General features: G+C 37.2%; 1 protein-coding gene and 2 long non-coding RNA genes across 4 annotated transcripts; 1 reads left to right on the forward strand and 2 right to left on the reverse strand.

The window, feature by feature from the left end:
- Positions 1 to 783: 783 nt before the first annotated feature.
- On the forward strand, positions 784 to 2,178 carry LOC112435242 (uncharacterized). The gene is made up of 3 exons (XR_003024503.2): positions 784 to 941; positions 1,488 to 1,654; positions 1,988 to 2,178. It is a non-coding gene; the product is annotated as an uncharacterized LOC112435242 (long non-coding RNA).
- Positions 2,179 to 4,569: 2,391 nt separating this feature from the next.
- LOC112435240 (uncharacterized) lies at positions 4,570 to 7,406 on the reverse strand. The gene is made up of 8 exons (XM_076887475.1): positions 7,314 to 7,406; positions 7,131 to 7,219; positions 6,916 to 7,018; positions 6,549 to 6,651; positions 6,417 to 6,469; positions 6,228 to 6,306; positions 5,156 to 5,341; positions 4,570 to 5,044 (listed from the first exon to the last, which is right to left on the reverse strand). Exons 2-7 carry the CDS (start codon positions 7,184 to 7,186, stop codon positions 5,334 to 5,336), a joined length of 402 nt encoding a protein of 133 aa, XP_076743590.1. The 5' UTR covers positions 7,187 to 7,219; positions 7,314 to 7,406; the 3' UTR covers positions 4,570 to 5,044; positions 5,156 to 5,333.
- A 365-nt stretch (positions 7,407 to 7,771) lies between these two features.
- Positions 7,772 to 9,824, reverse strand: LOC112435241 (uncharacterized). 2 transcript variants are annotated; one of them, XR_003024502.2, is made up of 5 exons: positions 9,769 to 9,824; positions 8,791 to 8,816; positions 8,396 to 8,481; positions 7,958 to 7,990; positions 7,772 to 7,861 (listed from the first exon to the last, which is right to left on the reverse strand). It is a non-coding gene; the product is annotated as an uncharacterized LOC112435241 (long non-coding RNA). The 2 variants fall into 2 exon arrangements; XR_003024501.2 differs by lacking the exon at positions 9,769 to 9,824 and having other exon boundaries at positions 8,791 to 8,897.
- Positions 9,825 to 11,085: the final 1,261 nt, after the last annotated feature.

Consider the following 11,085-nt stretch of genomic DNA (forward strand, 5'->3'; position numbering starts at 1 on the left):
ATGATCATGGGCATGGAGTCCCTGTGGCCTATGCTATTGTCAGCAACGAAAGTCAGAAAACCCTGGAAACTGTTCTTGGAATAGTTTGTGAGCATTTCCCAACTTCCCCGAGGTAAATAATACATTGACAGCTATTAATTTTGAAATAATTCCTTTTCAAAAAAGTTATAACATGCCAGAATCTAATGCTATAGCTGCAGCATGGGCTGCAAAAAACTTTCCTTTCCAGTTGTTGAAGTTATTCCTATAGGCTGTATGCAGTATTTTATATATCTACTTGTGAGTTGAAATGTTTAATTTGGCATTGAAGTGGTGCTTTGAGATAGCAAAAACATTTTCATACTGTTTAATCTCATTTAGTGTTTTCTTTTTTTCTGTAGAGCATTTATGGTTGACAAAGACTTTGCGGAAATAAATGCTTTGCAGAAGGTTTTTCCAGAGTCAGCTATCCTTCTATGCTGGTACCGTGTCTTGCAGGTAACGTTGTCTAAGATGCACCTGAAACACATTTTTACAACAGGGTCCTGTTGTTATGATTTGCCTCATTGTGATATTCACCTACTCAGGTTAATGAACATAAAGGGATAAAATGTTGAGTGACTTTGTCCATTCATTTAAGACCACAGTGCACTCATCTTCTGGTGGCTGCTTCCCAAAGCTCTTTTTGACATTTAAAAATATGTTTGCCTGGTTGATTTCTGTAATGCACAGGTCCTCTTGTCCAGTGAGTGACAAAGTTATTTTTGGACGTCAGCTTTCTTTTATGCTTTCTTTTATGCTGCTCCTCTGTCTCTCTCTCCAGATTAACTTTTTTTCTCTTACATTCACAGGCTGTTAATCGATGGCTTTCAAAATCAGAGTCCGGGGTCCATGGGCTTTCTAACACCCAAAAGAGAAATGAAATCATTTCTTTCTTTTGTAAGCTGAAAGCTTGCACATCTGTAAGTGTAATTTGTCTATTTCACATTTTGATTTCTTGATTACACTAAGAGCATAATAACTTTCAGTTGCTAAAAAAAGTTACAGAGAGATACAAAATAGATTTTTGAAACAATTTCTAAAACTGGCTTCTTAGCTTGCTTATCAAAACAAGTACTTAAGCTGTGCAGACCATCATTGTGTCACCCACTGTGCAGTAGAACTTGTGAGTGGGATTCTTTCACAGACAGATGCTGAAACCAAATATGCTTATAGGTTTAGTGTTCCTTCTTAGCCATTGTAAGGGAAGAAATAATTGCTTCTTAATACAAAAACACGACATATTATTAACTCATTCACTGCCATTGACATCTATAGCCGTCAATTGCAGTGAATGAGTCAATGGGTTTAACTCATTCACTGCCAATGGCTGGCAGTGAATGAGTTAATAACTTAAAATTCTTAATGTTATTCAATAAAAGGAAAAGGGCTTCAATACATAATATTAAAGATTTCAATAGGTCTGTTAAATGGATTGAAATATATTCTGTTGCATCCAATTCTCTTAGGAGGACGACTTTAAAGCCACATCAGCAGAGTTCTGCCAGACATTTAAGCAATACCCTTTGGTGTGCCAGTATTTTCAGAAGCACTGGGAAGGCATTGGCCACATGTGGTGTGACTACGGCCGTCGCTTCAGTCACGCTCGTTCTGAAACAAACAATGTGATTGAAAGGTATGATTTATTATTTTGAACTCATTCGATTGTATTGCTGAAAAAAAGATATTATGCTTTAATCCAAGAGGCTAAACTGAGTAGGTTCTTCATGTCATTGCCAGAACAGGTTTTAGGCAAATCCTTTAAATTCTAGCAGCGTTTTTTATGTTATCACAACAAAAAACAGAGTAGGTGGATTTGCCTAAATCAGCTAAACCGGCACAGAGCATTCCTTTATAAAAGACGTGTGCAATAGGTATTCCAATTTTTTTAAAAATAATTTCAGTCTTGATTAAAACTTTAAATTCCTTCAATTACAGTTACTAATCATTTCAAATAACTGTTTTTCAGATTTTTCCACCGCCTGAAATACCAGTTTTTATCTGGCTACAAGAATAGGCGTCTGGATGATCTGATTGAAGTGCTCCTAGGGAAGGCCGACGACTACTTCTCAGTCATAAAAACCCTGCAAGATGTGGGCCGCATGAAAAACAGGTTTGCTGACACCTTGTCTCAAGTTTCAGACTCTGCTTCAAGACTGATGGAAAATGGTTGGGCTCTTAAAATTACAGTCAAGAACAGCCATGGAGTTAATGCATATCAAGTCCCATCTGAGTCAAGAGAAGACATGGTGTATGATGTCTGCCCTGTTGAGTCCTACTGCAACTGTACATATGGCTTACGAGGACTTCTTTGCAAGCATCTAGTGTTAGTTGCAAAATTAGCAGAGGTTGACAATGACATCTATCCAAACATGGAAACAGACATTTCTAACTTGGCAAAAATTGCAGTGAAAGAAAGGCATTACTTTGTACACTGAGGACTTGAAAGTGATAAAAATGCCAAGTTTGTTTGGAAATCTGTGTTTTTTTGCATCGGCTGAAACACTTCAGTGCACTTGTTGTACGTTCTCTCACTATAACACATGTGCTTGCCTGAAGGTGGCTTGTAGCCATTTTAAACAAATGAAAAACTCTCTGAAAAGTCCTCTATCAACTTTAAATGACACTCCTGTAGTTGAAAGCACAGACAAAAAATGCACAGAAGATGCGGTTGGAAAACTAAATGCTGTTTTAGACACAGTTAAACAGTGGGCATTCATTCCAGAGGGTATTACTGCAATGCTAGATGAACTGCATACAAATGTCTTAAAAACAAAACAAGAAGTAGGCAAAAGTATATGCCAGTACGAAATAAAGACGACAGATAATGCACGCAAAATTAGGCCATTGTATTCTAGCAAGAAACGTTCGGCCAGCATCGACATTCCAACAGTCTGAAAATGAATGTGAACAGTCGATAACCACTGAAAGAGAGACATCCTCTGGAGAAAATGAAAACCTTTTGGAATACAAAACAAAAAAGAGAAGAGTTAAAGCTAAGTATATGCACAAGTAGACTTTTGTGTGACATTTCAAAGGGACTGCATCCATTACTTCTGTTTATTGAAACCTAAAGCTGAATAGCTGTCTTAACTTTCTGCCAAGGAACAGATGAAAAGAAATTGTTTGCTCTCTCAAGCAGTTGTTATTTATGTGTGTTATTCATTACTTTGGCTTGGTTGCTGTTTTTGATACAAATTCATCTGTGCCCATTGTAATATTTTCATATGTTGCTATTTTTATATTGCTATGCATTATAAATAAAGGATTACTTATTATTATTAAAGGTCTGCATTTGTAATTGTTGGTATTATTTATAAAATATGCGCTCTTAAGTTTTTTGCTCCATAAAACGATACCTGTCACTTTTTGGACATAGAGTATCAGCTGTTGAGAACCCCCGGCTCATACAAAATAGAAGTAAAAGGTTTCAACATCCAGCCTTTTTATGATTAAATACAAAGTGTAATAACAGAGTTATTGGGGTGTGATTTTGTTAATAGTTAGTCTTAAGTATAAGTTTATTGGTAATGATGAGTAAGAAAATATAGCCAGAATAATGGAATGAGACTAACACCTGACCTCACACTGAGATTTGGTATGAAGTGGCATGTTTGTGCTAATGCTGACATTGGGGCTCAGAGTTCCTGTGTGTATATATTTGTGAACGTTAACTTGGCTAATGTCCAAGGGTTTGACTGCTTTCCTGTTGGATTGTATCACAAAGAACAGGGATAAGAGCACCAGTGGCCGTGCACACCCTCATCTCTCTCCTTCACCCGATCATTAGTGTTGGAAACCGGCATTAGCTCAGAGTAGATTAGACTTTAGTATAGTGCAAGTGATTTGATTTTATGATTATTTGATTCAGTTTTTTCTGTGTTCAAGTTCAATTACTTTAATAAAATATGTTGAATTCAAACAAATAAATAAACAAATAAACTGTGGACATTACCCTTTTAAACCTTTCTGAAACAAGACAGGTAAAAACCAGTGTATAAAAGTTTACATAGGTATAAATAGCTCTAACACTTTACTTCAGCCTGGCGTCCACATATGTGGACATCACATTTTGGGTTATTTAGACCAAAATACTAAATCTTGATCAACAAGTGCCTGATATACAGTTACGAGGACATTATACTGCAACTGTTCTATCGAAATTTCAAATGAATGTCCTCATATGTGGCTCTCATTTTTCTCAGAAACAAAAATTAGGTAAAAAAAACCCAAAAAAACAACAACCTGGTAATTCTTTCTTTTTACATTCATCGGGTTCCAATTGGCCCAAATATCAAAGAGAAATTAAAAATGCATGCCATGGAAGATTTCGGGTCTTAGGGGGTTAAAATGACCAGACCCCTCCGGCCTGTTTTCCAGGCCACTAAATTAAACCCAGTCAATTACCAATTGCACAGAATAAAAACCTACGAGGTCCACTAATAGTCCAAAAGTCCAAATCTTTAATAGAAAAGACAGGCAGAACTCAAACAAACAATAATCCAAACAAGGAGCATATATACACACTAGAAAGTAAATAATTACAAGTTATTAAATCAGACTAATTAAATACAGTAAAACTAATAAGGGAAGACGAACACACGGGAAATAAAAATAACAGTGTAAACATACCAAAACTCAAAATAAAACAGGAAAGCTACTACAAACCGAGTGTGACACAATTACATTCATATTGAAACATATGTGATAATTTTCTTTCTTTGTAGCATTTTTAAGATATGTGTTAGAACAGTCATTATGCTGTTTGGATTAGGAACCAATCATTTTTGCCAAATAGTTAACACAAACTTAGAACAACAATGAACAATTTTCAAGATTCTGATTTACAGAACAAACAAAAGTCACAAAAGGTTTCATTATTTAAGAGACAAGATCAAGTTTTTCACACAGGAATGAAATGACAGAATCCAGTGCAGCGGGGTCAAAGGTGTGTGTCAGCAAACTGAAGGTTGAGGAATCAGTCAGCTCATGTTTAAGGTTGTGTTGGATTTTGAGAAGAGTCTGTCTGTTATTAGAAAGTAACAATGTTAACAATGTTACACCAATAACCCAAATACGGGGAAATGACAAATTATACCAAAAAAGATACAACTTTCATATTGTTTTACTAACTTACTTTGTCATATCAGCACTTGAATGGTCGATGCCTTTACAGACCATGTCTGTTGTGACATCGCAGGCCAATCTTCCGGCAAACCCGAGGGCCAGCCTCCTCTTCACTCAGAACACTAAACACTGTTACTTTAGTTTTGGCCTTCTTAGGCCTGTCAAGAATCATTGCGGGCAGTTTGGCTTTACGGCCCTAAAAAAGAAAAAGTGCAAACACCAAAAGAGCAGAGAGAGACACACGCACAAAGTTAAATGCTTTTGTTTACATGGTGTAATTGTGTATATGTTGCAGCAAATGCACAATTTCCAGCCACATTGTCACTTCATTGATACGAGTAACCCGGATTTATTTCAGGTGACATCAAAATCACGAAATGTATACCTACCCCAATCAAACCTCTGAAAACATGAACTGACATGTTCTCTGCGTTGATTCTGCGCTTGATCTCGTCTTCTGTTATTGTGTAGGTTTTCTTTTTTGAGCTTGGTACAGATAAGCGACCATGCACTCTGTAAACTGTACTAGTTCCTTCTGAATCAGTTTGGAATTCTGTATCTGCATCGATCCTACAACATCAGCAGCAGCAGCATTATCTGTACTCAGACTTGTGCCGTATACTTCTGCTTCTTTTGCGTTGTCTTCAGTCTGTGTACCTTCATCTCTGACTGTCAGTCTTCCTATCTCACTGTTACTTGTCGATTTGCTGCAGATGTTCTCTCCCTTAGGAACTTTTCCTTTGTCATTCGCTGCCTGATGCTTTCCCTGATGACATTCTTCACTGGCTACTTCTATTGCTCCTCCTGTATAGCCACCTACTATGCTGCACAACTCCTTTCCCTCTGCTGTGCTGCACTGTGCTGTTACATAAAGAAGAATGATATAAACAGCACTATATCAATTTAATTGTGAAGAGAAATCCCCACAATACGACACAGTTATGTCTAAAATAGTTTTGTGTAAAAACTGGATCTTGAAACGTCCACTTTAATTACACAGTCCTGGTGTGCAAAGGCAAAATTACAAAAAAAAATTTCACTTTAAACATTTTTGGACATTGTTTAGTTATATTGTGACTTACTCTCACAGAAGATACAGATGCCACAAACAGACTTTGAACAATGCATGTGCTTGTATGCACCACATTTCTGGCACTGCACCTGTGAATTAAAAAAAAAGAAAAAAGAAGAAGAAATAAACAAACAAAAAACAAATGAACAAAGTCCATTATATAAACAATCTATATGGCTAAGGACATGTCATAGTGTACCCGGTCTTTGGCTGCAATCACACACCAGCACTGACTGCACTTCCTAGTTCGATCTGCAAAATATAATTTGTTTAAGTACAAGTTACATTTTCCAATGTTAGAGAAAAAGAAAGCAGCTAATTTTATCTTTACCTATTGAGGAAAATAAGTAGTGGCAAAGTCGGGACCTGAGCTTTGTGATTTCAGTGTTGTACTCCTCCACTTGTGTTTTACCATCAATGAGAGATTGGGCAAACTAATAATTGACGAAGAAGAAAAAAAAAAAAGAACAAAAAGAATTAGATTAACAAAGAAATGTTTGTTTTTTTTTAAACCCCCCCCCCCCCCCCCCCCCCCCCGAGAAAAAAAAACAGAGCAACCAAAGCAAAGCATTACTGCTGAAATGGTTCAATCTACAAAAAAAATTGAGATTTTACCATCCTGCCTCTAAGGCTTTAAAAGCTGAATAGGCAAAAATGTAAACATTACTTATATAGGTTAAAGCTATAGTTTTCAGTACCATTATGACATGCACTCCACATGAGTTCCCATCCTGTTGATGTGGGTGGCTCACATGTGACAAGGTCCACTCTCCAGTGCAGCCTCTTGCTGAAGCAAATGAGCTGAGAGATCGCAGTTATTACAAATAAAAAGCATATAGAGAAATCAATAACCACGTTCGGTAATGATTTCAATTAAATTAAATATGTTATGTTAAATATGTTAATTAATTACCTCCAGTTTTTCGACACCGCACTTTTTCTGACCTCCGACTCGCCAAATGAATTCATTTAGACTATGGTCCTCTTGGGTATGTCACAAAACTGTTTTGTAAAAAGATGGATATGGTAGGCTTGGGCCTTGAGCTTTCCTAATGAGGGACACTGAAAAGTATCATGCAAAATCTGTGCAACTTACAAACAAGGTCCAGTGGCTGCCGTTTTCCAGACAGGCTCCAATCAATTTCTCAGATAAAGAATGTGACAAGTATGTTTTTCTGTCAAGAATGACACTGCAAAACTGCGAAAGCTTGTCAGGTGAGACTTGTAATTAATTCTGCAGATACACAAACATATAGAAAGTGTCATTTTTTGTTTACATTAATTAATTTCTATAGTGTGTACAAAACAAATCAAGACCACAGACTCAACACGCACCACTCAATTTTTGGTGTTCTTTATCAGTTGGCCAAGACAGAAATGTTTTAATCTGTGTGCATTGCTTTTGAGCAAGTCTTTACACAGAAAAGGTTTCAGAAAGGTATTTTTCAGGTTCTTCTGACAAGGCTTCAATTTTGGAAAATGCTGGTTTTTTTTATAGTGGCAACTTATAAACCCTTTGTGATAAGAACATAGTTACCACAGTCCAAGTCATACCTTCAAAAAGTATGCACTTTGTGCTCTTGTGGACCCATCCAAAATTTTTCCAGTGATTTGGCTTGGTATTGGATAAATGTGAGGGAAATTCTATAAAAATAACATAAATACACCTATGTTTTCAAATACATTACAAAAAACGTAAACATACTATGTCATTATGATCAAACAAGCTTTACAACATACCTCACACTGCAAATAGATTAGGCCATCTATTACCTTATAAAACAAATAAATAAATACATATAAAGAAAAACAGAACTAAGGAATACGATTCATTAAGTAAATTGTACAATAAAGTGTCTGTGAAGGTTCTCAGTCATCCAGGTCATCGTAGTCAAAGGAGCTTGCAAAGAAAAGCGTCTGGACTTCTTTAAGTTGCTTGAAGACGTTTCACCTCTCATCCGAGAAGCTTCTTCAGTTCTAAGGTCAAATGGTGGAGAGTCCCAGATATAAACCTAGTGGGAGTATCCCCCCACAGAGGGACAAAAGGACCCCCTGATGATCCTCTAATCGCCTGAGCCAAGGTGTGAAACTGGGCGTGGGTCCCAATAAAGTGTATTTAAAGCAGAATTTAACATTAGTTTTATGACAACATAAAAGGATTTTTATGTCAAGAAGTACCTCATCTGAAATGTTTGTCTGGTCAAACAGGGATTTCAAACTTGAAATACCAATAGAGTTTGGTCCAGCTACTCCCACAAGGTAATCTGTGAGAAAGCATATGCTGTAGTCAACAGATATCATTTTCTTTTTGCATGCTGCAACCATCATCCATTTCAGTCTTCTAGGAGCTTTGTCTGGTTGTAGTTCTTTTTTCTCCTTCTCTCCCTTCATCTATTAATTAAATTGTTTTCTGACCTTCCTAACTGTTTCCGACCTGTCTTCCCAATGTGATGTTTAAGCAATATATGTATGGTCAGAAGGGGGTGAAATTTTCATTGCAGTTGTACGTGTAACATTGCATGTGATAATAAAAGGCTTGATTGGTTGATTATTCAACATGAGCTGACATTTACCTGACATTGTGAAGGAGTCACAGTTTCTGTAAGGGTGTAAGAACATAACATGTGGATTTGTTACACTTCTTTTTCACAAGTTAATAACAATCAATAATTTTCATTCCATTATTAACAAGCTATCACACGATGTTCCTGGGACAACATTTACACGATGTTCCTGGGACAACATTTACACGATGTTCCTGGGACAACATTTACACGATGTTCCTGGGACAACATCTACACGATGTCCCAGGGCAACTTCTACATGATGTCCCAGGGACAACATTTACGCGATGTCCCAGGGATAAGATAAGATAAGATAGAACTTTATTAATCCCTCGGGTGGGTTCCTCTGGGAAATTCGGTTTCCAAAAGCACAGCACCGACAGAAGTTACAGTTACAGAATGAGATATATATATATATATACATACATACATATACATATATATACATACATACATACATACATACATATACAGAGACAAATATAAATAAAAATAAAATATACGAAGGGGATAAATAGAATAAATAGGAATAAAAAAAAAAATACAAGTGAATTGCACATTTCAAGTATTGAGGTCTATTTGCACCATTGACTATTTACAAAAGTATTGCACAAAGGTATTGCACAGTGAGGTGAAGAGGAATTTGTAAATTTCTGGATTACTGTTAATCTCCATAGAATCAAGAACTCATGTCCAGTTTCACAGCTATGGACCAGTTAATTATGTTTCCAGGTGATAGTTTGATTCATAGATTCAGCACACAACCATAAGTCTAGGCCTTTTAGTCCAGATTCTCTTCACTTGTGTTTGTAAAATGATCAGGGAAGCTACTGCAATTTTGCCTGACCCAACCGCCGGGCCACGAAACACCCAAAAAGTTGGGGAACGCTGGTCTAGAGAACACTGGTTAGCTAATGCTGTCGTCAAGTAGCCTATCACTAGCAAACAAACAGCAAGCCAAGTGAGGAACATATGTATAATGCTTACCGTTTATTAAAGAAAAGCATCCTAAATTGACTTCAAATTCGGCGGACAGGCGAATGGACTTCAAATTCGGCGGACAGGCGGCGGTTTCTCGCTTCTTCACTTGTATTTCGAAATACTCGAAGGCGGGTATTTCGAAGTCGCAAAGGAATGACGTCACAAGAAGATGACTGGTCACTTGCAATGTTGAACCTGGAACAACATTAATTATGATGATGTGGGAACAACGCTGACACGAGGAAATCAGATCGTCCCTGATGCTGTCTGCGTACGGTGTCCATCTCCCACGCGTGTGATCATTAAAATCATCGTTTGACTCAACCCGGCCGGACCAGTGTTGTTATTTTGGTTTTTCCTCTTGTATCCATCCCCAATATTTGAATCCGTAACAGGTTAAAAAACATTTATTTGCTGAATTTATAAAAAATGCCAATGATGACAGTTTGACAGGGATAGAACAAAATATTTCCTTATTCCTCCAGAGCCCGGACCTCGACATTATTGAAGCAGTGTGGGATCATCTTGACAGAGAGCAGAAGTCAGCCAACATCCAAAGAAGAGCTTTTAATGTTCTTTGTGAGGGACCAAGCAGCCAAAGGAAAGAGGACACAGGCAAAAAAGTATCTTCAAAAAGGGTTTTCTTTATTTTAACCCTCAAAAAGTCCAAAATTAACAAAATTCAAAAACATACTTAGCAGGCCCATAAAAGAGGTCAACTAAATATAACTCTACAAAAAGGAATTTACAGACGCTTACCCAAAACAAAGTGAGACACAACTTAACTCACAAACTGACCTAATTACAAAGACACATGAGGGTAGCTTTTATAATGATTTGGCCAAACCATTTACACACAATAGGAGGGGAAACAAAAACACACACTAAGGCTGTGTCCCAATTCAGGGTCTGCACGCTTGAAGTACGCATTTTAAGTGTGATTACGTCACCGCCACGCGACGACGGCTGTCCCAATCCGAAGTGTACTTCAAATGCATACTCCAAATGCGCCGTCAATTTCTCCAAATATCAAGCGTGGTCCGGTGCACACTTCGTGGTCCCATATATCCCACAATTCATAGCGCGGCGGTGGGTGTGGATAATTTTGCCGCAAAATACGGCAGAAGTAGAGTGAACTGTCAAAAGTAAGTACTGATTATGACGTCACTTATTTATGTGCGAATGTTTAATAACGAAGATCATTAAAACATTACTGTTGGCCACATGTCAGCAAAGTTGTGTGACATTAGTGATGTCTGTACTTAACTTGGTTGTAAAGCCTTGACATATATATATATATATATATATATGCATCAAAATAAT

This window comes from Maylandia zebra, linkage group LG8 (genome assembly GCF_041146795.1).
Source record: "Maylandia zebra isolate NMK-2024a linkage group LG8, Mzebra_GT3a, whole genome shotgun sequence".
Lineage (NCBI taxonomy): Eukaryota > Metazoa > Chordata > Actinopteri > Cichliformes > Cichlidae > Maylandia > Maylandia zebra.

Coding starts and splice junctions, on each gene's coding strand:
- LOC112435240 (XM_076887475.1), bottom strand. CDS start 7,186: ATGAATTCATTTGGCGAGTCGGAGGTCAGAAAAAGTGCGGTGTCGAAA. Junction 7,019..7,130: donor GCGGTGTCGAAAAACTGGAG/GTAATTAATTAA, acceptor GCGATCTCTCAG/CTCATTTGCTTCAGCAAGAG. Junction 6,470..6,548: donor CTACTTATTTTCCTCAATAG/GTAAAGATAAAA, acceptor TATATTTTGCAG/ATCGAACTAGGAAGTGCAGT.